Source organism: Petaurus breviceps, unplaced genomic scaffold, assembly GCF_028583685.1.
Source record: "Petaurus breviceps papuanus isolate PSGF00001 unplaced genomic scaffold, PetGlider_PUasm1.0 551, whole genome shotgun sequence".
NCBI classification, from domain to species: Eukaryota; Metazoa; Chordata; class Mammalia; order Diprotodontia; family Petauridae; genus Petaurus; species Petaurus breviceps.
In genome coordinates, this window is record NW_027186372.1 from 29,263,206 (window position 1) to 29,290,554 (window position 27,349).

At 36.5% G+C, this 27,349-nt stretch overlaps 1 protein-coding gene and 1 pseudogene across 3 annotated transcripts in view; one reads left to right on the top strand and one right to left on the bottom strand.

Moving 5' to 3' along the window:
• MRPL22 (mitochondrial ribosomal protein L22) overlaps window positions 1-27,349 on the bottom strand; it is a 51,892-nt gene that overhangs the window by 20,976 nt on the left and 3,567 nt on the right. For all 3 annotated transcript variants that reach the window (XM_069102515.1, XM_069102514.1, XM_069102516.1), the window contains 3 exons: window positions 20,801-20,936; window positions 7,412-7,477; window positions 5,150-5,227 (listed from right to left, as the gene is read on the bottom strand). In XM_069102515.1, the coding sequence (XP_068958616.1) occupies window positions 5,150-5,227; window positions 7,412-7,477; window positions 20,801-20,936 (280 nt within the window). The remainder of the gene's footprint in view (window positions 1-5,149; window positions 5,228-7,411; window positions 7,478-20,800; window positions 20,937-27,349) is intronic.
• Window positions 2,305-3,962, top strand: LOC138172736 (adenylate kinase isoenzyme 6 pseudogene; annotated as a pseudogene).

Here is a 27,349-nt window from a genome sequence, read left to right on the forward strand (position 1 = left end):
TAGCCGTGTAACCTTAAGCATGTTATCTTATCTCTGTTTGCTCCAGTTTCCTGATCTGTAAAGAGAAAAATAATAATGGTACCCACCTCCCAGGGTTGTTGTAAGATCAAAATAATATGATGTAAGATACAAAATAATACAAAAAATTGTAAAGTGCTTAACTGGCATATGCTAAGCACTATGCTATTATTATTTCTTTAACTGAATGCAATTGTTCCATTTCTGTTAACTATAAAATGGGCTTAAAATGCCAAAGGTAATAAGATTAATGATTTTTACATAGGAGGATTTAGAAATGAAACCTACTGAATTGATGTCATCTGAAGTTTTGTTTCATGTTTTAAATATATGATACTGTTTATGTTATTGTATTTCTAAATTCTCTTATATTGTGAAATTTGAGAGACAATTATAACAAAAATGCTGTTACACAAAACAACTTTTTAACCTGGATGCTGTTACACATGAATTGGGTTTTTAAAAGGATGTGATAAAAAAAAAAAAACAGATATTTGAAAACTGTTAAATATTTAATAGGGTATATTTTGTTATAAAACAAATAATAAGTTTACTATAATAGCAAATTTTCATTTGAAAATCTTGGCTATTATGAAAGTGTATAGTGTGATTTAAAGATGTAGCTTAAACGTATTAATGATGAGTTAACTGTAAGGCATTTGCTGTATGTCAAAGTCCCAGAATACAGTTAGTTTTAATTTATAAATAAAGGATAAATAAAATGTTAAATGTTAGGGAAGCATCAGCAAAGATATTCAAGCACTAAGCTGTGGCTAGTGAAATTTTGCTATTTAAGGTAAAAATTACTGGGACAGTAATTTACTATTGTTTTGAGCTTTGATTAAAGGGACAGTTGTCCAAATTGTCATGAAGTCAACAGTAGAAAATGTCATGTGCTGCAGTCTAGGAGCTGCTAAAGGTGGATGTCTGTGTCTAGGAAAAGTTTTGGGGATGACTTTGGCATGGCCCAAGGAAGGATCCTCCTGATTCTATTTCCCCATTGTTCTATTTCCTTTCTGAAAAGAAAATTCCCCACCTGGTTAATTCTGAACCTTGCTTTTAACAGCCTGTGACTACATGACTGGCTGTCAGATATGACTCATTCCTGGAATTAAACAGAGCTAAGGGAGTTTTTCCTCCTGTTATGATATATGACATTGTTATAACTATGTCCCTCTTTTTCCTTTTAAAGCAAATTTCTATAATAAAGAAGTTTTGTAAGTACAATACTAAATGTATTAAATAACAGATTGATACTGGAATATCTCTGAGTTACTCTAACAAGATGCAAATATGAACATCTTACAATTTCAACCTGTATTTGTGGTCAAATTATAATACAGAGATAAGGTCCCCCAAAGGGGAAACGATTAGACAAAGCAATAAGACAAAGATGTAATGCAAAAGTTTTCTAATTAAATGGAATAATAAATTTTGAAAAAGCAACAGGAGTTTTCTCTAAGAACTGTATACAAATGTATATGATTGGCTTCCAAATTTATCTTTCATGGAAATTCAGGCTTTGAGTACGTTTTAGTATTAAGTTCTCAAAACTGGATTAGGGATTTTGCACATAAATTGTGTTGATAACAGTAAGGAAAGTTTAATTATCTTCCCATTTTTAAAGTGACTATCTGATAATTTTAAAAGGCAGGGGAGTTTTACAGTGAATTTTTGTGAATATTTGTGAAATTTTAAAAGATTCTTATATCAGGCACAGGATTTAGGTAAAGATAGAAACAGCAAATGGTATATAAACTGAAATTCTTTGAAGTTTCAAAATTGGAGAACCAAATTTAAGTGATTGTACTAAATTATACTAGGTCAGAATCACCTAGGAAGCTCTCAATTTGGAACCAGAGAAGCAGAGCCTCCTTTTAGAGGTGTCCTGAGAATAAAACCTATTGTCCTAGAAAAGATATCTAGGGACCAGACGACTGCATGAGACATGTAGGACTCAAAATGTGCTGATTAAATGGATATTGAGAATGTGTCACTAGGAGACTTGATTTTAGTTACTATTGGTGATAACCATCTTATTGCTTTGGTCTTTTGTTTCAAGATGTTTATGTTTAAGTTTTCTTGCTTATCTTGGTGACATGTAAATCTCCCTTTTCAAAATTAGTCCATTATTAGTCCTCTGTTTGATCTGTAACATGACATTAGTGTGACCTGACAATGTAATTATGATTATGAATTTATGAAAAACTTTACTGCATTGTATCTGAGAAACTAGATCATATCTATGTGTCGTTTAGAGACTCTTAACTAAGGACCTATGTTATGCTGACCAGAAACTCAGATCCAAAGACTGATTCAAAGAGTTTTCTTATCTGAAAACTGATCCCATACCAATCAATCAATCATTGTTTGTAAGGGTCCCTACCAAGTCCCTCTGACTATTCCCACAGCTGCCAAAGTCATACGTTGGACTCCTGGATCATCTGAAGAAAGCCCCTGCTGCTGAGTGGATGGCAGAACCTTCCAGGGACCTCAGAGTTTGTCTAGTATGGACACAGAAGCAGCTAACATTCAGAAGAGATAGCTGTCCTGAGATTCGGGCAAGGGCTGGGTATATTGTTCTAGTTTTTTCTCCTTTTTACCTTTGTCATGTACCAAACCAACAAGGCCTTGATTTAAGTGTGGGTTGGCATTTTCTTCCTCTACATTCTTGCCCCACCCCAACTCTTTTCTGCTTGCAAGTAAACAATGGCTAGCAATGATACCTAGGACACACTTCCCCAAGAAAATTGACCTCCATGAATAAAAATGCCAGTCCTGGCCCAACTGGCCTTTTGTGGCATCTTGGATTATACATGTCTCTCCTTAATTGGCCTGAAATGTAGGTGTTCTTTCAGATCCCCTCCTTTTGGGCAAAAGGGGGAAGTGTCAAGATATTAGGAAACACCCTGTTTTCCAGAACTAAGGCCCAGCAAGCAAGCTAAGTCCTGAGCTTGGCATAACAATAATCCTTTGCAGCCTGCTGCTCCCTCTTGGAGAGCAGGCGACAGGGGAGGAGCTGGCACCACTGCGACCATGAAGCTGACCAACATCCTGCTCATGGATACACCAGGGGTTGGAAAGACCACACTAGGTAAAGAACTTGCATCAAGAACAGTTCTGACATACTTTAATGAGGGCGATTTAGCACAAGAAGGACAGTTATATGATGGCTTTGATGAAGAATATGAATGTCCCATTTTGGATGAAGATAGAGTAGTTGATGAGTTAGAAAATAAATTGAAAGAAGAGGGAGTTATCATTGATTACCATGGCTGTGACTTCTTTCCTGAACAATGGTTTCATATTGTTTTTGTACTTCAAATGGATAATTCTGTATTATATACAAGACTTGAAAAGAGGGGATACAGTATAAAGAAACTACAGGACAATGTTCAGTGTTAAATTTTCCAAATTCCTTATGAAGAAGCCACGGCCTCCTACAACCATGAAATAGTACACCGGCTGCCCAGCAATGTACCAGAAGAACTAGAGAATAATTTAGATCAGATAATGAAATGGATTGAACAGTAGATAAAAGATAATAATTGAACTTTGAGGGCAAAAGCATGGACTTTCAAGGTTTTCCACATGACGGTTAAAGATTTTCTTGATGATTTCTCCTTCCCCATGCAGTAGAAATTAAGACAATATGCACAAAATTTTATTATCCAGGATTATGTTGTAGAAGTAGCAGGTGGACAATATATAAAGTTGACATATGACTAATTTTTTTTTCTCCATGAGAAAACTGAAAACTCCCAAATACAATGAATAAGATATTAAGAACTTTTAAAGTGTAGGAATATTCAGCATTCTCATTTATTTTGGTTAACTGCTAAAGAAGAAGCAAATTTGAGTAAATAGGTGGAAATCTTTGATACTTGACATGAAAAAGAAAATGAAGGCTAGGAAGAACTGCTGACGTATAAATAAAAAGAGTCGAAGGATAAAGCTATAAGCATTACATTAAGTGTTCTATTGGTGGTAAATTGCTGTTTTTTTAATCTTGGAATCTGGTTATAAATTAGGATAGTCACAAAGTAAATGGTGAGATCTTTGAGAAAATAGAATTTATTTTAGTACAAGAGTTCACTGAGCTTTTTTGCCTATAAAATCACTGTTGATCCTAGCACTGATAATTGTCTCTGCAGAAGAGTAAGCCGATCACATTTTCCATATACAGAAGGGCAATGGCAAAGTCTTCTGTGCACTGATGAAAACTGTAAATATTAATTTATTGGTTGACTAATTTCAGTCTTGCTAAGTTTCATGAAAATTTATGTGATAATGCTTTGCTACCATATAAGTGGTGGTAATTATTAGATAAAATTTTAAAATAGAAAAATAAAACCCAATAATCCTTTGAATTCATCCTCTGCAAAATCACATAATTATCAAATTACTTTGACCAGCACCAAGTGTTCTCTGCACTCAGACAAGCACCAGACAAGCTTGGACAAGTTCTGGTCATGAAGCCCTGCTATGAAATCAAACTTGTCACATTGTTGCTATTACCTATCACTGTCAGGGCTATAGCTTATTGCACAACCACTGGTATAAGTATTAAGATCTTCCCACAACTACCCAGTAAGGTGGGTCCTGGCACACGTGTCTTTGTTTATAAGCCATTTCTCTCACTTTGACATTAAACTTGTTTGATTCATGACTTTCCTGTTTCTAGCCTGCTCTGTTTGGTTTGGGCCATCTACAGGTTAGACAACAGTTCAGAACGGTTGAAACTTCATAGGAACTAGTATGCCAAAGATGACTCAGTAGAATTAAAATAAAGCCTGTAACTATAAGCTTCCATCAAAGATGTTAGTTCTTCACTAAGGAATTTATAGTCTATACCTACAGAGAATGTGTCAGTTGAATACCAGGATTCTAGTTCCCTCTAATGATTACTGGCATAAAGAAAAGTCAACATATAAGACAAAGAAAGTATGTACAGAAAAATGTGCAATGCACACAGCATAAAAATCTTCTTAATTCCCACAGCGACCAAACCCAATATCAATTCAGTGTTCCTTACAGCACCAATGACAAGAAACTTAGGGACCTTAGGACTCAATAACATTGGTATTTAGAGTTACAGAAAAGAAAAATAAAAAAACTCTACCAAATTTACCTCTTTGATTATTTTTGCTCCCTTCTTATCACTGAATTCCATTTGGGCCAGGGCCTGGTCAATGGACATTCCTCTTATCTAGAATTATAAAGTGGAAATGAAAACAAAAAAGCACAGTTAGAAAAAGTAATGATCCCTTCCACCATCATTGATTTCCAAATTCTATTAACTATCCCTGACTAGAAGTCTAGTCAATCAATCATTCAACAACTGTTTAAGTGCCTACTCTGTGCCTATGATCTCCAGAAAAAAACAATATGGCCCCAAAGAAGAGATATAAGAAGACACTTTCATTCTTTCAGCAAAATTGTACCCATAAAAGGAAACTTGAAAGGAGGGTCATGGTGTCCATTTTGGCCTTCTACCTCTCTGAACTTCTTTCTCCACCAATCTTTGAATCACGATTCATAAACCTTCTCACCCTGGAAGATCACTCCATCCCTGAATCCCTTCTTCTGACTGTCTAATTCCTCCCAGAACTTCCATTTTAAGGTAAGTGCCCAAGGTAGCTATGTTCACTCCCTTTCCACTTTTTCTCCTAACCCAACTTTTCAGTTACCTTTTATGTGTTGTCTTATTCTGATAGAACATAAGCTCCTTGAGAGCAGGAATTGTTTTTCCTTTTGCTTTTAATTATACCCCCAGCATTTGATACAGTGTCTGACACTTAAGTACTTAGTAAGCCATCTTAATTTAAGATTTCTCATCTTACCTAGATTACTATAAGGGCCTCCTACTCAGGCTGCCTAACTTCTTTCTCCTCTCTAATCCTTCATCAAGCTATCTAAACAATCTTTTTAACACAGTACCATGAACATATTTATTTCTTCATTCAAAGCCCTTCAAAGAGTCCTCATTTCCTAATGAATCAAAAATAAACTGATCTTTTTAAAAGTCTCTATACTCTGGGAAGGCAACACATAAAATGAGCTAGAAGGAGATGGGAGTGAGGAAGAGGGCGGTATGGCAAGGCTGAAAAATCCAGAATCAGTCAGGAGCAGAGCCAGGAGAGAAGTGAATATTAGGGGGTGATCCCTGGTTCTTCCTTAAATAGTAGGCCCAAACTCATCAACTAAAGGAAAATGGAAGCTCCTTGAGAACAGAGTTTGTGTTTATACCTATCTTTGTATCATTAAGTCTTACCATAGTGTTTTGCACACAGTATGTGTGTAATAAATGTCTGATGTACTGAATTACTGAATGAAAAGTAGAAGTCTTATTTAATGCTAACAACATTTAAAGGAAGCAATTCAATCCCCCCCACAATAGAAGAAAAATAAGTAAACAAAGGAACATAAGCATCTTAAGTTCAAAATCATTCTTCTAGCATATAGTTTAAAGATAAACTTTGTGATTACTGCTAAGATATACCTATTTAGTAAATACTAAAACCAAACTCGGGGCAGCTGGTTGGTACAGTGGATAGCATCAATGGACAAACCCTGGGGTCAAGAAGATTCATCCTCTCGTGCTCAAACCTCAGACACTTACCAGTTGTGTGACCCTGGGAAAGTCACTTAACCCTGTTTGCCTCAGTTTCCTCAACTATAAAATGAGCTGGAGAAATAAATGGCAAACTACTCCACTATTTTTGTAAAAAAAAAAAAAAAAAACACCACCACCAAATGAAGTCACAAAGAGTCAGGCATAACATAAACAAGTCAGCAACAAAAATAAAATTCACAGACTCTGGCAGACAGTACAGACAGCTGTCAAAGACTTGCACTTCCTCTTCTCATAGAGAAGGGAAATTACCTATGTTTTTTTCCTTTCGGCTCCCTTATACATAATCCTCATTTTCCAGATAACAAATCACAAAGTATCAGCTCTGTGAAGATTCACTTGCTGAGAGGCAAGCACTCCTGAAACTGCTTTCAAGACTCTCTGCTACCTAACTAGAATCCCCAAATAATTTCTGCAGAACTTTGGTTTAAACTTTAGGTCATTTCTGGTATAATATCTAAAGTCACTGTGACTTAGTTTCTCAGAAGAAAAATCATATGTAATTCTAAATATTAAGGGAAGTCATTAACTTAATAAACAAAAATTATTTTTTAGTTAGCTACATTAAACTTGTCTGAATAGAATTAAACTTTCATTCCTTTAAATATCATCAAAAAAACCCAGTTATTTTCTTAGGTTAGATTTTGTTAAAAATCAATCTTCTCTATTCTAAGGTATGTAACTTTTTAAAACATAGGCATTAAAACCCATTGCTTCCTTTCTTAAATAACTCACATTCCAGTCAATCATTTTTCTTACCAGTTTTGCTAAGTACCACATCTTGTCTTTGCTGTATTTAATTTGTCTTCGACAGTGGTATATTTCCTGGAAAAAGATTTTTTTTAATTTTTGGTAAATTTTTCCAAACAATAATAACATGTATAGTTATTGCTGTTCTAATTACACAGTGAAAGAGACACCACAAGAAATGATGCAAATGAAAAGAACATTAATTCTGTACTTTGTGTCTTAGGTCTTTCAGAAACATTTAATTTAATTTAATATTAATCTAATATCCAAGTCATTTCTCCCTCAGAGAGAGATGTCCAAACCAGTAGAGTCCCGCATGACATCAGATGTATCCCTCTCCCAAGATAAAGTGAGGGCATATTTTATAGGAACAAAGAAGAGATAATAATACGCTAGAATAAAGTTTAGGGGTGATGTTTTAGAAGTCTCCTAACAGTAGCCCCTGCACCATTCCTTTTTGGACCTCTCCTTGTGACCAATTTAATTCTTTCTGAATAGAGAAGAGTATCTTCTCTAAGGGAGATATCCCTCTTCAAAAAAGGGGAAACAAGAGATGACTCTTAGACGAGTCAATAGCGCAATCACTTCAGGGGTAAGGAAGGCAATGATCTTAATACAAACTTGCTTATGAAATATTTACTTCATCCATTTTGATTTAATTTTTTTTTCTGTTTATCTATGTATTTGTTGGTTGGTTGGTTTAACTATCTTTATTCTACGTTTGGTTACCACTCATTTCCTTAATTAAGACCTTTTGTCCTTTTACCCACCTTTCTGGGGGTGAGGGTTGGTGGCAGAAGGAGAGAACCTGGAAAGGGCTTTTAGACCTGACAGATATTGTTGTTTAATATTTCAGTTGAAGTAAAAAAGGTTTTTTTTTAATATGCTTCCACAATAGCACCAACATTTCAACAGTTCTTAACCTTTTTTCCCTTTATCCTTTTTACATTTAAAAATGTCTTCTAATTTAATTAGAACAAATCATGATGTAATATTTACTTGTATGAAAAAATCACATAAGGTTTAAAAATAAGAATACGCATAGTGAAAATGCTTCTCGTGCTGCCTTTGAAAGTATTGCCCAAAAATAATGAATCTTTTTTAAAAAATAAAATTTACTCTTAACATAAGAAAAAGAATACACGAGAGAGAATAAGTGGCAATTCACCTGACCTTTCAGTATCCAAACACTAAAACTGTACAGTGGAGAAAGCTACCTATTGTAACGGGAACGGGAATTTGAAGATTTTTCCTATCCCTTAGTAAGCCTAAGGGAATCTGAAGACCTTCCCCGCTTTGAAAATAAACTCTACCCCCTAACAGGCTGAATATAATCACATGGAGCCTGTGGTGGGAAGAGTTTGCTGAAGGGTGGAGCAGAGCCCCCAGAAACATGGGTGTCAGTCAACTAGACAATTGGAAAGGTAGCAAGCTTCCGAGGGAGACAGGTTTGTGAATAAATATTGGTCTTGTATTGGTTTATGGGAAGGCTAAAGGATGGTGTGGTTTTCCATGCTGTTGTGGCTTATTAACTTCTTTACTACTATGATGAAACAGGCTTACTTGGTTTGGAGATTTGGTTTTCTGGTGTCTGAATAAATGTTTTGCTCCTGTCTTATATATGGAGAGCTGTTATATTTTGCAATTGAGCACCTGCAACTATATTTATAGTGATCATGGGGTGCTGTGAATATTTCATTGGCACTACACTGATATGCACTGGTAAAAGGTTTTCTTTACCAGAAGTTCCCTACACCTATAAATTTACAAGTCTAAACAAATGTAAGCATATACATATTACCATATATATATATATATATATATATATATATATATATATATTTACACACACAAATGTGTGTGAAAACTAATGCTAAAAAAAAAAAACCAGCCTATTGTCCAGACTACGACAGAAGATTGGACAGCAAGTACATTGAGTTAGTACATGAGTATCTATACCATGGATAGATAGAGCAGAGGGACAGTGAGTTGGGTCCTATTCTGAACAGTATGAAGAGAACAGACTAGATTTCATCTGGCAAATTGCAGAGATCCTCCAACAAGAGCTGCTGCTGCTGCCAACCCTCCATCTACTTAAAAAAACTAAAAACACATTTTTGATAGTTTGCTAGGGATACTATATGATTTTGAATGTTGGAACATCACTACAGTTTGGAGCATAAGAAATATATGATGGGAAAACTAACTGGACTGGTTATGTAGCAAGAACACGGGATACCAGATGGATGGCCTGAATGATGAAATGGTACTCACAAAATAGAAAAAGAGTCACAAGAAAGAATCACGTACATTATGAAAATTCCCTCTAGGATATTTAAAGAACATGGACAAGAATCACAGAATTGTCAATGGACGTTAGAGTACATGCAGAAGAGTAAGGTGTAAGAAGGCTGGAAAGGTTGGGAGGGGGTGGGTTATGAATTATAAAGGGCCCTAAATGTAAAAGAAAGGATTTTATATTTGATCCCAGAGGCAATAAAGAGAGCCACTGGAGTTTATTGAGTACATAGGGTAACGTGGTTGGACCTATGCTTTAGGAAAATCACTTTTGTGGCTAAATGGAAAATGGACTGGAATGAGGAAAAACTTGAGGCAGGTTACTGAAATAATCTAGGTACGAGGAGTTGGGAACCTGCCCTAGATCAGTGGCTGATTCAGAAGAGAGAAGGGAGCATATCTGAGAGATGTTGCAAAAAGGTGGAATCAACAGGCCTTGATGCCAGCTTAGATGGTGGAGGTAAGAGATAATGAGGAATCCAGGGTGACTGTTAGTTTGTGAGCCTGACAGACTGGAAAGATGGCATTGCCCTCAATAGGAACAGAAAAGGTGGTAGTCAGGAGAGGTGCAGTGTAGGAGGAAAGATAACAAGTTCAGTTATGGACATTCTTAGTTTAAAATGTCTGCTAGACATCCAGTTCAAGATGTCTAAAGACAACTGGAGATGCAAGACTAAAGATCAGTAGAGAGGCTGGGATAGGACAGGTAGATTTGAGATTCATCAGCACAGAGTTTGTAATTAAATCCATGGGAGATTATGAGATCACCAAGTAAAGAGGAGAGTGGAGGAGCCCAGAGAGAGAACCCTGAGGGGCACTTATGGTTAAAGGACATGATCTGGATGAAGATCTTATAATGTAAATAATAATATAATGTGTAATGTAGTTAGCATTTATATAGTTTTTGAAGGTTTGCAAAATACTTTACATATATCATCTTATTTGATCCTCATAACAGCTCTGAGTTAGGTGCTATTAGATCCCCTTTTACACATAAGGAAACTGAGATTGAGAGAGGTTAAAGTGACTTGGCCAGGGTCACATAGCTAGTGAATGTCTGAGGAAGGATTTGAACACAGGTCTTTCCAACTCCAAGACTAGGGTTCTACACATCAGACCACTTACAGGGGAGAGAATTGTGAATTTGGAGTTAAAGGGCCAGGGTTTAAATCTTGCCACTACTGTTTACCATCCAAGTTACCTTAAGCAAGTCATTTTTCCTCTCCAAAAAAATGTAACTGACAATTTTCAGAAACCAACAAATCAATCTGCTACATGAAGAATGGGGAGGATGGAGTGGCATAGGAGAGAATAATAATAGCACCTCCCCCCCAAAAAAAGCCTAAAGACTAAAGATACCACACCTATCTAGGTCCCAAATTCCTCATCTCCAATTTAGTAGGCAACTGCCACCCTTCCAAAAAGGAAGATCTCTCAATGAGTGGGACAATCAAGTGCCCCTGCGGTCCTACTCTGATGACCCAGGGTGACCCAGAGACTCACTTTAGTGGGCTCACAAAGGTGATGCCAGTGAGGTAGAAATTCTGGCAGCTCCTCCCAAGATGTTGAGGATGAGTCTGGTGCTATGTGTCTGTCAACTTCTACCTAAGTCCAGAAAAGCTCTGCCCAAGATGTAAGAAAATTTTTAGTCACTGCAACTCTTGAAGAGAATCTCTGCAATGTGTAATAGGGAAGGGAATAAACATATTGGTGACATTAGAGATCCCTGAAGTATTTAAATAAGAAAGCTATACATTACTGTGACTGGTCTGCTGTTTTAAACACAGACTAGAATTTATATATTCTAAGTAAGTGTTTTATCCTTCCAAGTAGCTACCTTGACCCTTAAAATCACAGAACCACAGACTGTTAAGAGCTGGGAGCTGGTGAGACCTCAGAATCAACTGATCAACCAAAAAGCATTTATTAAATGTCTTCACTGTGCCAGGCACTGTGCTAGAAACTGAAGATACAAAGACAAAATAAGAACAGATCCTGGACTCAAAGAACTTATTATTCTATGGGGTGTGGAGGATCAGATATCATGGTACAGTGGAAAGAATGGTGAATTTGCAGTTACAGGACCTGGGTTTGAATCCTGCCATTCTGCTATTTCCCATCTGTGTTACCCTAAGCAGGACACTTTTGCTCTCTAGATCTCGGTTCAATTATAAAATGTGAAGGCCGAACTGAATGATCTTTAAAGTTCCTTCCAGCTCTAAATACAGGATCCAACGTACATACAAGTCTACACAGAATAAATACAAAATAAATACAAGGAAGCTTTGATAGAAAGAGCATGAGCAGCAGAGGCTAGAGAAGAATCAGGAAATATTTTCGTTTAAGAACAAAGAGATAGACGGGACCTTGGTACAAATTCAAGAAAGTGGGTCATGTCAGAAATATAAAGGGGTCTTCTAACACAGATGATTCAAGATGGAAGGACCTAGAGGGATCACCTAGTTTAATTCTTTCAATTTATAGGTAAGGGAATCGAGAGCCAGAGAAGTGAAAACCTTCGCCTATGAACGCAGCAAGAATTACTAGCAAGTGGGGCGGCCTGGTAGCACAGCGAGTAAGAGCACCGGCTCCAATGTCAGAACGACCTGGAGATCGAATCCCGGGCTCGGACACTTAGCACCCACCCAGAAACACCTGGCCGTGTAACCCTGAGCAAGTTACTTAACCCCAATTGCTTAGGGGCGGCCAGGTGGCTCAGCGAGGAAGAGCACCGGCTCCAGTGTCGGGATGACCTGGATCAAATCCGGGCTCAGATAATCAGCACCACACCCAGAAATAACTGGCCATGTAACCTTGAGCAAGTTACTTAACCCCGATTGCTAAAGAAAAAAAGAAGAAAGACTAGCCATGAGGCGCTAAGAATTGGATATCGGGACTCTGGGTCTACCACTCTTTCTATTATCCCACATTACTCCTTCTCAAAGCACTGCTGGGCTTCCTCTTTGCGAGGAATCATTGAGCCAGCAATACATTCTTCTAAATACCTTCATCTTGGCCAGTTTTTATCCTTTGTAGGCGAACTTGATCTGTTTTATACCTGCCAAAAGTTATTTAGAGACAAGTCGAGTGAATAAATTGGAATGATTTAAGTTGTGTAATACCATTTTTAAGGAAACTCACTTTTCTGTGTAGCTTCAAATGGCTTTGAGGTAATATCCATGTATTAAAAAATGATTATAAAATGACACAGTGACACACAAAACCCATGTCAGAATTTACAGCTCCCAGTGTTATTCCCCCATACGGTAGTCCCTTAGGAAAGCTCCATTCCAATGGTGCTACCATTGCTCAAGCAACTTTTGGAACACCTCTTTTGGAATGGTCTTCAGAGCTAGCTTACAAGCCACATATGAAAATAAGACCCCATAGGGGGTCTACAGATGTGGAACATGGCATACAGTGTCACACTTGGGTGGTGTGCTGATTAGCTGAACTAAATTTTTTTTCTCTTTTTTATACTTTATTATCAGCGATGGCTCTCTAGGAGAGGGAGAAGGACATAGTGGGAAAATTAGGTGAAGTAAAAACAAGATATCAATAGTTTTTGTTTTTAAAGATTCTAAGGGCAGCTGGGTGGCACAGCGAATAGAGCACCAGCCTTGGACTCAGGAGGACCTGAGTTCAAATTTGGCCTCAGACACTTCACACTTAATATCTGCGTGACCTTGGGCAAGTCACTTAACCCCAAATGCCCTGCCTTCCTCCCTCCAAAAAGACAATTAAAAAAAAAAAGGTTAGTTTCCACTGTTCCCCACTAAAAAGAGAAAATGAGTTACATACTTGTCTAGAAACACCTCAGTACAGTTATGAATTACTTCAGTATCCTTAGGAGATTAGTGGAAAGAGAAGAGGCTTAGAATCAGAAGGCCTGGCTTTAAATCCTGACTATGCCACTTACTGGTCTGTGTATAAGAACCTTAGCCTTATTGAGCAAGGGTGCCCTTACTTGTAAATTGGTGACCACAATATTTTCATTAACTACTTCAAAGCATGATTATAAAGAAAGTGACTTGGGAATTATTTCAATGTGGAGTAGAATAATAAAATACAATAGAAACATAATTTAAGTTCATTTTCTTGAAAAAAAATCCATTAAATGAAATATTAAAAAAAACCCCACCAGTATTTTCAACTAAAGTTTAAGGGAAACCTAAAGTTCATAATCTTAAAACCGTAAATTTTAGGTTTTGCTATTCTTATGGGGCCAATCAGTAGCTGTATTAGTTAATGTTTCTCTACCTGGAAGAACAAAGCAGGGATATTTTTATATTTGGCTATCTAAATATCCCAGAATAAAAAGTACATTAATAAAAAAAAAACAATAATCTTGCCTTTTTGCCAAAGTTTTATGACAAAACAATTATTTTACTTTGATTTACAATTTTTACAACAAGCATTAAGTACTATGGACCAGGAACTGTGCTAGGTGGTAGTGATACAAATACAATAAATAAAGCAATCCACTCCCAAGGAGTTTATATTCTAACAGGGAGGACAGCAAGGATAACTATAAGTATATACAGAATAAATGTAAAGAGAATAAATATAAAAAAAATACAAAGTACTTAAATATACAGTAGTTTGAGAGAGAAGACTGAAGAGGCTGGCAGCAATTGGGAAAGGCTGCATGTAGAAGGGATGCCCGAAGGAAAACTGGGGTTCTATGAGGCAGAAGTGAGGAGAGGAAAGGCCTGGACAAAATCATAGCACTAGGCACATTGTCAGTGCTCAAAAAATGCTTTTTGAGAGTTTAATTTCCTTTTTTCTTTTAGAAAATGCTTGCCAATGAAGATAAAGCTGATGACTCCAAAGAACTTTCCTTAACATCCTTGCCTCTGCTGGAAATTTCAAATGCTTTAGAAGCAGCAGTGGTCTTCTCTCAAGAGGCCAATCTTTTAATACCAACTGTATCTCCTTTCAGTTACAATAGAAGCTGACAGGCTGAAAACTGTAGCAATAGTCTAATTATATTTTCAGAAATAAAGTGTCCTGGGGAGCAGGGTAGAGGGAAAAGAGAACTGTCATGACTGCTAATATTAATCCACAAAAATTAATCCACTAAATGCAATTCTTTATATGGAAATGTTTCCATTCCTGATTTCCTTTGGTGTGCTATCTTTGAACCTGCAGTATATATGATTAACAGTATTATTTAAATACCATAATCCTAGAAGAAGCATAGAGAAGAGATCAAGTACCAAGAAGACAGGGGAACGGTTACTTATTCATCCTCTTCAAAAGTCAAAAGGGAAAGGTCAACATTTACTTAAAAGTGAAAAAGTGGTAACTTTTTAAAGGATGATGGGAGATCTTTTTAAGGCCTCAATTGAGGGAGACTTGGACAGATTAAGATATAATGTGCTGAACTATAGGAATACCTGGATTGGAGGAAATTAGTCTAAATGAGAAATCTGAAGAGAAATGTTTAATAATTTGTTAAGTTGAGAATACTTTTAAAAGAAATATATCTGATTAATTTTACATATACATTTATATATACAATTTTACATATTATATGAGTGTACATATATACAAATAATATAAAAATATATTAGAGAGAAAGAGTAATTAGTCGTAGAGAAAAGTGTTACGCAAGTATGAGTCCTAAGTTTAGGACTTAGAAGATTTGCTTTATTGGGGGGGGGGCTTTTTTTTAGAGGGGGGAAGGGCAGGGCAATTGGGGTTAAGTGACTTGCCCAAAGTCACATGGCTAGTAAGTGTTAAGTGTCCGAGGCCGGATTTGAACTCAGGTCCTCCTGACTCCAGGACTGGTGCTCTATTCACTGTGCCACCTAACTACCCCTAGGAGATTTGCTTTAATGAATAGGCATTAACAGCTTTTTTAAAAACGGGATTGATAAGATACAACTGGACCTCTGATTTCATTTGTATGAAGAACTCTACCAATGGTAGCACCTTCTCTATCTTAAAGAGTTTCATAGAGCATTGAGAAGTTAAGCAACTTTCTAAGGGTCACACAGCCAGACTTAAACTCAGGCTTTTTCTGGCTCCAAGGCAACATCTCTATCTACTAGGCCATGATCTCTCAAATTGATTAAGAATGATTTAAGGGGCGGCCAGGTGGCTCAGCGAGTAAGAGCACCGGCTCCAATGTCGGGATGACCTGGGGATCAAATCCAGGCCCAGGTACTTAGCACCACACCCAGAAATAACTGGCCGTGTAATCTTGAGCAAGTTATTTAACCTCAATTGCTTAAAAAAAATTTGATTTAAAACTGGTTTGCTAATTGTAAATACATGGGGTGCTTTTAAAGCCACTAAAACTACTTTAAAAAGCTATAGAATCAATCATTCTCCCAACAGTCTTGTTCATGCAAGTAATCTGCAAAGTGGTTATTTTTTTTAAATAGAAAACAATCCAAATTATCACAAATCCCCAATTAGTAAAAACAAAATGAATGACTTATTATTGTATCTTCATAACTAAAAAAAGCTATTTAAAAAAGTCTGCAAAGGTATGGAAGAACACATGAAAAAGGATTTATTAAGTAGTCATTAAGTGCGTTAAGCACTGAGGATACAAACATAAAAAGCCAGATGGTCCCTCTTCTCAAGGAATTCACACTGTAATTGAGGGAGATAACTGCAAGTTGGATGGAAAAGGCTGGATGTCCTTAAGGACAGATGGCAAGGCTCAGGCAGTCATAGGTAAGGATCAGATGATAGTGCCCAAGGATCTGGAGGGTATAGAGGCAGGAAAGATGTTAAGGGACAGAGAATCTTGGGATATAGTGACAGGGCAAATGGTAAGTTCTGGTGGCCTTCCAGAAGGATTAGAGTTGTTGACTTTCACTTCATTCAAGGGGTATGAACAGCCATGTCTCTTCTCCACTGTTAGCCTTAATGGGGTCTGAGCAGCCTGGGACCAATGGAGCTGGGGAGGAAGTGGCTAGATAATGGGGAAGAGTAGTACCCCCAGTGGCAAGGTCTCCCCCCAGGTGGCCTAGGTGAATCTACATTCCCTGAATATTGGTGCTACTTCAATTACACAGGCACACTCAGCTAAGCATATTAAAGTATAGCAGACATTAGAGACAAAAGGAAACTGGGAATGGAAACATTTCCATACAAAAGATCATATTTAGTGGATTTTTAGTAGTCTTTTTTTTCCCTCTTCACTTTACTGAAATATGTGGCCTTAAATTGTTTACTGCTGCTTGTATAAAAACTTGGGAGGTGCTTAGTATCATAGGTTCTGTTACAAAACTGAAAGTCAAGGTTAGTGAAAATACTTTCAAACTTGAGAGAATGGCTGTTTGTCCAAGGCTATGTAAAAGTGTTGAGAATCATACAACCCAGTGAGAAAATTATGCCCAAAAATAAATTAGGCAGTTGGCAAGTAGCATCAACCTTAAGTAATAATTTATTCCATGGCATTTAAAGTAAGAAAAGATTAAAGAATTTCCCAGTGTAAGGTGTCAGAACTTGAAATCACTCATTCATTCAGCAAAATGTGACCCATTCACCAAAATCAAATTGCTCCAGAATTCCAATACAAAACAAAATCAAATTTCTTTTCTCAGATGGCTATATAAGGAACATGGACAATGACAAAAAGTGAATCAAAATCATTTCAATCAACTCACTCTGTCCATAATGATTGGTATTGTTATCATTTGTAAGTGTTAAACAGAGGACCTGCCATGAATTTTCTTAATTTGACCATTTAGGATGTTTGACTAAAAAAAATCCAGAGACAACAATTATAAAATACACCTTACTTACAAATCTTAATCTTGACAAGTACTGTGATATTTCATAGCTATTAGTTTCAATACTTAATAGCTTAACTATTTCTAGTTAAAGTCTTGATTGTGAAAATTTAAAATGAGAAATAAAAAAATAAAACTGATGACTTAGAGAACAATGTGTAGGTCAAGGCATTTCAGTAATTATTTCTCTTGTTTAACTTGTCTAACAAGCTGTGGTGTAATTCTAATGGCACGAGTCATGAAAAGATTATTGAGTGCATTTAAACACAAAAATGGAGTGGACAGGTCACATAACAAGAGAGGTGAACCAACCATACCCATAAGATGCTAAAAGGAAAGCTTAGCACAATGGGTAGATCTTTCATAAGAAATGTAAGATAAATCATGGACAAGAGTCACAGAGAAAGAGAGACACTGGATTTGGAGCCAGAACACCTGGGTTCAAATGCAGGGCAAGACACTACCTTTGTGACTACGGTCAAATCACTTAACCTCTCTGGGCCTCAGTTCCCTCATCTGTAGGATGAGGGCATTAAATTCAATGTTCAAGGTCTCTTCCAACTCCAAATCTTTTGGGTGGCACCGAGTCAGAAGTTATCTTCATGGAAGAAATCATGAATCTACTGAAGTATGGTATTGCCCTATGATACCAAAGAAGCTTTCAACCAGAGATTATGGAAGAAATCTTGCTTTCAAGAAAATGGACAAACTTAAATAAAGAAAACTATAAAGGTATTTATTGACATGAATACTGTCTCTTTTTTTTTTACTTTCCATAAAAAGAATTACATAGCAAGAGGTTTTTTAAAGCAACACTCACAGAATCAGAGTTGAAAGGGACTCAAAGGTACATGTCAAAGGAGTTGCCTTTAACAAGGAGAAGAGCTTTTCAGTAAAGTATAATACTAGGTCCTTGGTTGAGAACGTTGGGGGAGAGGATGCTGTAAGAAGTCTGAGAAGAGATGAAAAGGTTTAGAGTAGACACTATGGAAAGTGTGGGGCTGTGAATCAATTAAGAAGGAAGAGCATGTTTGCATTTCTACAGCGAGGTCCAGTTGAGATTAGATAACATAAATTTGTAGTGGACCCATTTAGAATGATTTCATGATTTCTTCTAGGTCCATTCAGCAGCATAATTTTTTTAAATCTAGATGCTATATTTTAAGAAAGCATAAGTAAAAATTGCCTAGATCTATTAGTATGAGACAGTAAAGTGAAGTTAGAAAGAATCCACCAATCACCCCCCAAAAAAATTGCAAAAGATAAAGTCACAGAAATCAGGAAGTCATAGCAAAAATCCAGAGCTCCCACGTCAAAGAGAAAAATGCAAGTATCCAGAAAAAAGCATTTTAATTACTGGAATCCAGAGCCAGGATTACGTAAGACCTTGAAGTTTCTGATAAAAATCAGAAGAGATCTTGGAATAAAATATTCCAAAAGGCAAAAAAGTTTATAACCAAAAGAGTAAGGCAACTGAAAAAGCTGAGCAAAACCCTATAGGGGGAAAATGGAATAGAGAATTTTTAGGAACTAGAGAGCTCTTAAGCATTTCTAATGAAAAGACCAGAGCCAAATAGAACTTTGAAATATAAACAAATCACTCTGCTATAAAATGTGATGAAAGAGTCCATTTCAGAGAATCCTGGGGAGTATGAACTAAAATAAGAAAACTAAGCAAAATTGAGAGCATACAAGTATCACTGTAAAGAAAAACATCATTGTAAAAAAAGACAACTTTGAAAGACTTAACTATTCTGATCAAAGTAATGATCAAACATATCTCCAAAGGACCTGTTATGAGGCATACTGCCCACCTCCTGAAAGAGAGGTGAACTCATGGTGCAAAATAACACATACTTTTTTTGATATGGTTACTGTGTGCATATTTTGCTTGAGTATGTATATTTATTTTAAGGGATTTTTCTTCTCATTTTTTAATGAGAGAGAACATTGGAAAGAAGAGAAAGGTTAGCGATAGCTATGCTAAAAAAAAAAAAGGCTTACTGAAAGACTTTTTACAATATACAGAAGAGAACAGAAGTTCAGAAGGAAGCACAATCAGTTTTTGTAGGGTTAATGGAATATAAGATCTTCCCTGTCCATTAATAGGCCTATGTGACCACGTGGAATAGGGGCCATGTTCCCAGGTCTAAAGGCACACAAGTATTTATTTCAATCACAGATTTCTTGCTGCATTGAGTTCTGGCCCAGTTTACAGCTGTGATAATCCATCCTTAATCAAATAGAGCCCAATGGGGGAGAAACTTGCCTAAGAGAAAGCTTGCTTAGAGGAGGCTTGCTTGCAGGACGTTTTTCACACCTTTTGGTACTAAGCCAAATAGGCACTGAGTCATGTGGGTCATGATGCCTTCTGGCTCTCAGCCTATTATTAGTCAAAACTACATATATTCTGGGAGGCTGGTATTTTGCCTTGGGGCTCACTCGTGGGAAGAATGTTTGCCTGAGGTCTCTGTGATTTGGCCAGATGAGCTGTTGTGAAGGGCCCTGCCCTGCCCAACCCCACCTTGTGAACCCATATGTTGGTGCTCCCTGGTCTGGTGATTGTTTCTATTACTTTGTTTAGATAGCTGAAGCCCTGTCTACTGGAGTCTTTCTTGGATACTCACTTCTTTCCATTTATCTGTCTGCATTGTTTAAATACAGTAAGATTGTTGACCTCTTCAAAGCTGTCTTTCCTTTAGAAAAGCAGATCAAAGAACCTGTACTAGCAGCCCTTCTGTGTGTTGGTGTTATTGGTCTTACACCTCCACAGTAGCTCCAAGTATCATTAATGATACAGTCTTAAAAGCAATTTGGAATCTCATATACAATATGTGTGCATATATATGTGTGCATGTATATGTATATATTTTAAAGCAAGCAGTATGAAATGGAGAAACATGGTTTTATATACAATTTTTTTGTGTGCTACTGTATGTATAGAAATGTTCTTTTGACGAGGGGCAAGCAGTAAATTTAAAAAAATTAAAATAAAAAAGTAGCTGCATTGGGGTTTCTCAAAGATTCTCAAGTTAACAAGATAAAGTTGGGTCTGACTTACAGCTTATTAATGATTTTTGATTGGGACATTATAGGCTTTGATTCATGCTTCATTCATTCTAGGGTTAAAACTCATATTCTTTTACATAGTTTTTAAAAATCAAGCAATGCAGAGATGTAGAAAATGACAGAAAAAAATACATCTTTTACCAATTATAGGATCTTTTCAATTATAAGATCATGCAAATCAGTACAATTTTTAACACAGATTGTTACTTCACTGCTAATCACCTAAGAGTCAAGAAGTATTATCAAATTTAAATGATGGCTTTATCCACAAACTTACTGCAGGTCTCCGAGGCTCTCCTGGCAGCTGGGGAGGATAAACTATTTTATTCTTCTTCTCCCATTTCCTTGAAATGTCAAGGGAAGCACTTGTGTGGATAGGTGACAAAGGCAAAACATTTTGCGATGAGAGTAACCTATAAAACAGACAGGAAAAGCCTTTAGTTCTTTAGCTGTTAGAAACACTCTATTATACTAAACAGTTCTATTTTAAGAAAAATGTTTAAGGACATACACAACAATTACGGAACAGCAAAACTTTTTAAATGACTAAAATGAGCTTAAAATATTTTAAACAAATCCCTTTCCTTCCTGTGACTTCACTGCTTCTGTCAGTGGCACCACCATGTTTGTGACCTTAGTGTCATCTGTGACTCTTCATTCCTTCTCACTTCACACATCTAATTACCAAGTCTTGCCCATTCTATTTCCATCTCTTTCCTTTCCTTTCTATTCTCACTGATAGAATGTAAGCTGCTTGAGAGCACGGATTGTTTCAATCATGTATATGTATCACAAGAACTTAGCTCAGTACCTGATACACAGTATATGCTTAATAAATGCTATTTATCCCTGTAGTTGTTTAAAAAAAAAAAGGAACCCTCCATTTAATACATTTTAGTGATTGTATCCTAGAAGACTACAAATTATCCTGTAATAGAATGTTCCTGCTTTCTGAGGCCTGTTCATCACCATAGACTCATCAGTTGGTGACAAATTCTTCAGCCACTGAGGACTTTTGAAAAACTCATGAAAGAAGTATTAAAACGTAATGGACATTAGTCCTGTATAGCCTCTTTCTACTTCTGTAGTGATGGTGGTACTGTAGTAGGAAAATCAGCCAGAGAATACTAATTGCACACTATTTTTAGCTCTATAAACATTAACCTACCTGTTGATCATTCAAATATAAGATCCTTTTCCAGTGACCAATGAGTAGCTATGCTACTGGAGGCACTCTAATTTTAAATCTTGACTTTATCATTAAAAATGAAACTTCTTGAAGTTTCTTTTTATCTCAAAAAAAAGGAAGTTATAACTATATAGAAATATGGTTCGTAGGTTCTCCTTGAAGAAGCAAATAAAGGAGACGGTGGAAATGGTTTTCTCATGTAGCCAAAGAAAACAAAAAATATAACTTTATGGGATACTTAGTCATTTTGCATTATAGTGTTCATGACAAACATTTGCAAAAAGATTAACACAAGATAATGATTTCTATACACCAATATTTGCAGCAGAGGATGAGAAGGTAGAGAAAGCCTAAGGATGTAATTTTTTACATTTTAAGTCAGTTAACATATTTTAATAAATTTCAGTGTAAAGATGGACAAAGGAGAGGTCAGCAAAAAATATATTGAAACACATGGTTCAGGAGTAAGAAATAAAAAGCTAAAGAAAGATTTCTAGACTATACAAATGGAAGCCTCATCCTTCTTTTTGAGAAGAGTTGGGAAACACTAGATATGTCAAGTGCCAAAAAACACCACACACACATAAAATTACTATCTATTAACAAACAGGAAACAACTAATTATTAATATAGTGATTCATTTTTGATTTGTCAGTCTGTATAAAGTCAGGCTGCTGATTTTTTAGACCAAAGATAAATCAATACCAAATTAGAAAAATAAATATAAGAAGTTATTTATTTATTATTTATTTATTGCACTTAGCACAATGCATTGCAAATAATAAAGCTTAATGAATGTTTACTGTTTTCATATGAAAATAATCTACACACATATAATACACCCTCAATGAAGGTTTGAGAACAGAGTAGACAGGCTTTCACAAATAATATTCTAGATCAGAGCATATCTTCATAGTTACACAGTTGTGTATAAAGGGTATAGAGAATACAAGATTCCTTTACTTTCTAATGATAAAAAAAGTATTTGGTATAGATAGCTGTTGCAGTAGATAAAGTGCTAAACTTAGAGTCACAAAGAAGAGTTCAAAGTCTGCCTCAGAGACACTTACTGGTTTTCTGACCCAGGGCAAGTCACTTAACCTCTCTCAGTCTCAAGTTTCCACATCTTTCAAACAAAAATCATAATAGCACCTACATTCCAAGATTGTTTTGAGGATAAAGTAAGATATGTAAAGCACTGTAAGTATACTCCAAGCCTTGACCTGGGCCCTCTTCTCTTTTCTCTATTCACTCTCCTGGAGACCTCATCAGCTACCAGGAGTTCAATGATCATCTATCTCTATGCATCATCTCTATATATCCCCCCTACATCACCCTCTCTCTGAACCCCAATCCAACATCACTATACCTATTAGGCCTACTGAACTTGATGTCACAGGCAACGCAAACTCAATGTCCAAAACAAAATTCATTATCTTCCCCCAAAAACTCACCTCCCTTCCCATTATCCCTATTTCTCTCATGGGTACCAGTATCCATCATCACGTAGAATCATAATCTTGGTGTCATTTTCAATGTCTTATTCTCCCTTGACCCCAGGAAGATACTGCCTGATGCCCAAACAGTTACAATGTCTCATAAATTCTACCTCTACAACATCTCTTGTTATCTATTCCCCTCACTCCGCTCACATGGCCACCCCTGTAACTTCTTATTTGGATTGCTGCAATAGCATTCTAATTGCTTTCCTGGCCTAAAGCCTCATGCCTATTCAATCCAGTCTCCACAAAGGTGTCACTATTTCTAAAGGGCAGGACTGGCCATGTCACTCCCTTGCTCAGTAAACACCAGTGAATTCCTATTACCTCTAAGATCAAATGCAAACTCTTCTGCCTTTTAAAACTCTTCACAACCTGGTTCCAATCTACCTTTCCAGGTTTATCATACATTAATCTCCTTCAGCATACTATACAGTCTGGCCAAACTGGCTTTCTTATTCTTCTTAGACAGAATTGTCCTTTTCCTGTTTATGCTTTTGCAAGGCTATCTTCCATGTTTAGAATGCAATGCTTGGGGAGTCACCTCTGGCTCTCACAATCCCTAGTTTCCTTCAAATCCAGCCTCAGACACTTAACACACTTACTAGCCGTGTGAATTTGGGCAAGTCACTTAACCCAAATTGGCCATCAAAAAAGCAAAAAAAAAAAAGGTAACCCCAAACATAAATTTTCAAGGAGCTCAAAACTTTCCTGTAGCTCTGCATGCCTTTTCCTATTATATACTCCATACAAAGGGAACTGAAGTGAGAGGATGGGAAGAAAAAGAAGAGAACATATACAAATTACAACCCTAAAGAAAATATTAAAATTGTACCCTGAAAGTAACTGGAGAATATACTATAGAATTTAAGTTTATTTATAAACTATTAAAAATATATACCTTTGACTACCATGCCTATTTCAAAGATCTGAAGGTAACCCTCAGAGTTAAGTTAATTTCAAGTAAGTTAATTATCCCCTTAACATAAGTGAAGCAATTCTGGATGCCAAATGAACCCTTCCAGGCCAATCCAGCGCACATGCAATGAAAATCAAAGCAGCAAGAAGTTTCCTAAGTGGTACCACCAGTGGCCTCAAAGACCTTAGGCAGGTTCAGGATTACTCCATTACATTGAAAGAGTAGCTTACACAGCCTGAAGATCTCCCTGAATGAATACCTGCTGTACTTAGACAACCAGCACAGGTTATATAGACTATATAGTGCTATACAGATAAAGGTGGAAATCTGTTGTTAAGAATTTTACTTTAAGATAAGCTAAATACTTAAAACTGAAAAACCAGGGACAATCATTCTTGGAAATCTTTCAAAATAGAACACTGGTCTGTCCGTGATGGCTTATTATCAATGTTTATCTCATCTCATAACATTCTGTCCCCTTCTTATGCATTTGTCCTAACTTAACTTGCACTATATTCATTTCTGCATGTATCTAATTTCCCTTAATACATCATAAGGTCTTTGAGGCCAGGGCCCCTGTCTTTGTTTATATTTTTATCTCCCCTAAGAACAAGTATAGTATATCCCACAAAGAAGATAATTGTAAAATATTAATGAAAGTACTGACTGCCTATTAAATGTAGGGATAAATATATTAAAAAGTTTCAGTTATCAAGGGACTTATAAAGATATAAATAACAATATAAAGTAAAACATATATTGAACACCAAATAAAATATATAGTCCAGAAGTTTTGAAGAGAAAGATATCACTTGAATCCTCTGGAAGGACTTCAAGAAGGACTTGAGCTAGGCCTTAAAGGAAAGCTAGGACTTAAAACTATCAAAATGGAGAAGGGAGACACCTAAGGGCAAGCCTGATTGAAAACATGGTAACAGCTGGAAGAGTTTTCATAATAATCATAATCATAGCATTTATATAGTGCTTTATATTCTTTATATAACACTTTATCATTTCATTTGATTTTGATCCTTACAACAATCCTGTTGTGAGAACGATTATTTTTATCTTTTTATCCTCAGTACTTTGCAAATCCCTCAAACTGTGATTTCATCATGGTAGGAGGCTCCCAGTGAGAAAACTCCCACTACAAATGTCAATCCCCAACTGTTCAACAGCTTAAATTAAATTTCAAAATAGGCGCTTAACAAATGCTTACTGAACTGAATATGATTTTGACAAGAGAAATCTTAGTTAAGCCTTACCTAACCACTATTTGGAAATATAAACTATCCTTTGATTAAAAAAAAAAATGCTCTCTTCTCAACAATGCAGGGATATAAGTCAATCCCAAAAGATGCATGATGGAGAGAAAAACGTGCATCCAGAGAAAGAACTAGAAAGAACTAAATTTATATCCAGGTGGAAGCAAAATACCTGATCTTTTTCGTTCTCTTATTTGATTTTATGTGCTCTATACCATTTTTCATCCCAGCGGGTACAATCCATCCTTATAACCTGACCATTGTATAATGTGAAAGTATCTACAGATCCTATACTTGATTATAAGACGCCATGGGGAGGGAGGGGAGGGAGGGGGACAAAATGTGAAATTCAAGGAATTGTGGAATTGAATCCTGTAAACTAAAAGGAAACAAACAAATTAATAAATTAAAGAATTAATTAAAAAAAATAAAAAAAAAATGCTTACTTGTAAACTTTACTTTGTTCTTACTGGTGTTCAGTTTTTATCACCAAATCAAAATCCATCAAAATTTTTCATTTGCCTGGCATGTAGTAAATGCTTACTAAATACTTGTTTCCTTTCTTTAGATGTTGACTTATACTTTGTTTTAATTTAAGTCCTTTTATATACTTTGTTTTAATTTAAGTCCTTTTAACTCTTATGTTACAATCAAAAGTCTTAAGATTGTAGCCTCAGAGCTGATAAAGACTTCAGAAGTCATCTCGGCCAACCTATGTGAACAATAAATCCTTTCTACATTATTTCTGGTAAGTGGTTACCACTTGAACACTGCCAGTCCCCGGAAATTTGCTACCTATGATATATCATTCTACTTTTTGACAGTTCAGTTAAGTTATTCCATATAACAGATTCTTCAACTATAAAATACACAAGTTAGACTAGACGGTCTTTGAGATCTTTCCTAGCTTTAGATCTATGATTCCATGACCAAATCAAAGTCAGCCTTCCTGTAATTTCTACCTTTTGGCCAATCTATCAATAAAATATTTATTTATAAAACAATCAATAAAACATATATTTATATATGGGTGCCTCCTACGTACTAGGAACTGGGCTAAACACTGATGCTACAAAAAGAGACAAAAGAAAGCCCCTGTCCTCAAGGAGCTCACAATCTAAAGGAGGAGACAATAAGAAAGCAAATATGTAGAAACAAGCTATATACAGGATAACTAAGAAATAATTAACAAAGGGAAAGCACTAGATGGAAATGGGATTGGGGAAGGCTTCCTGTAGAAGGTAAGATTTTAGTTGGGGCTTAAAGTCTATTCCAGTAGTTGGGAAGGAGGGAAGGAGTTCCAAGCAAGGGGCCAGAGAAAATATGTCCAGCTCATGTAATAGCCAGTAGGACGGGGTCACTGGATCAAAGAGTACGTGCCAAGGAGTAAGGTCTAAGAAGATTAGAAAGGTAGAATAGTAGGTTGTAAAAGGCTTTGAATGCCAAACAGAGCATTTTGTATTTGATCCTGGAGGCCAGGGGAAGCCATTGGAGTCTACCAAGTTGGGTGTGGGGTGGGAGTGGGGGGTGGGGTTTGACATGATTGGATTTCCTCTTTAGGAAAATCACTTTAGTGACTGAATAGAGGATAAAATACAGTGGAAGAAGACTTGAGACAGGCAGACTCATCAGCAGGCTATTGGAATTGTTAAAGCATGAGAAGTGATAAGGGCCAACACTAGAATGGTGGTAGTGTGAGAGAGAAGACAGCCTATTTCAAGAGATGTTTGTAAAGGTGAAATTCACAGGCTTTAGCAACAGCTTGGATATGGAGGGGAAGAAAGGAAATGTGGGGGTGAGAGAGAGTGAAGAGCCCATGATGATTCCTAAGCATCAAGCCTAAAGGGACTGGGAGGATGGTGCTGCCCTCTACAGTAATAAGTAAGATTAGAGTGGGGTGGGGTAGGTGTAGCAGCAAGCACCCCAAGCGTCCTCAGGGTTTGCAGCCACCACA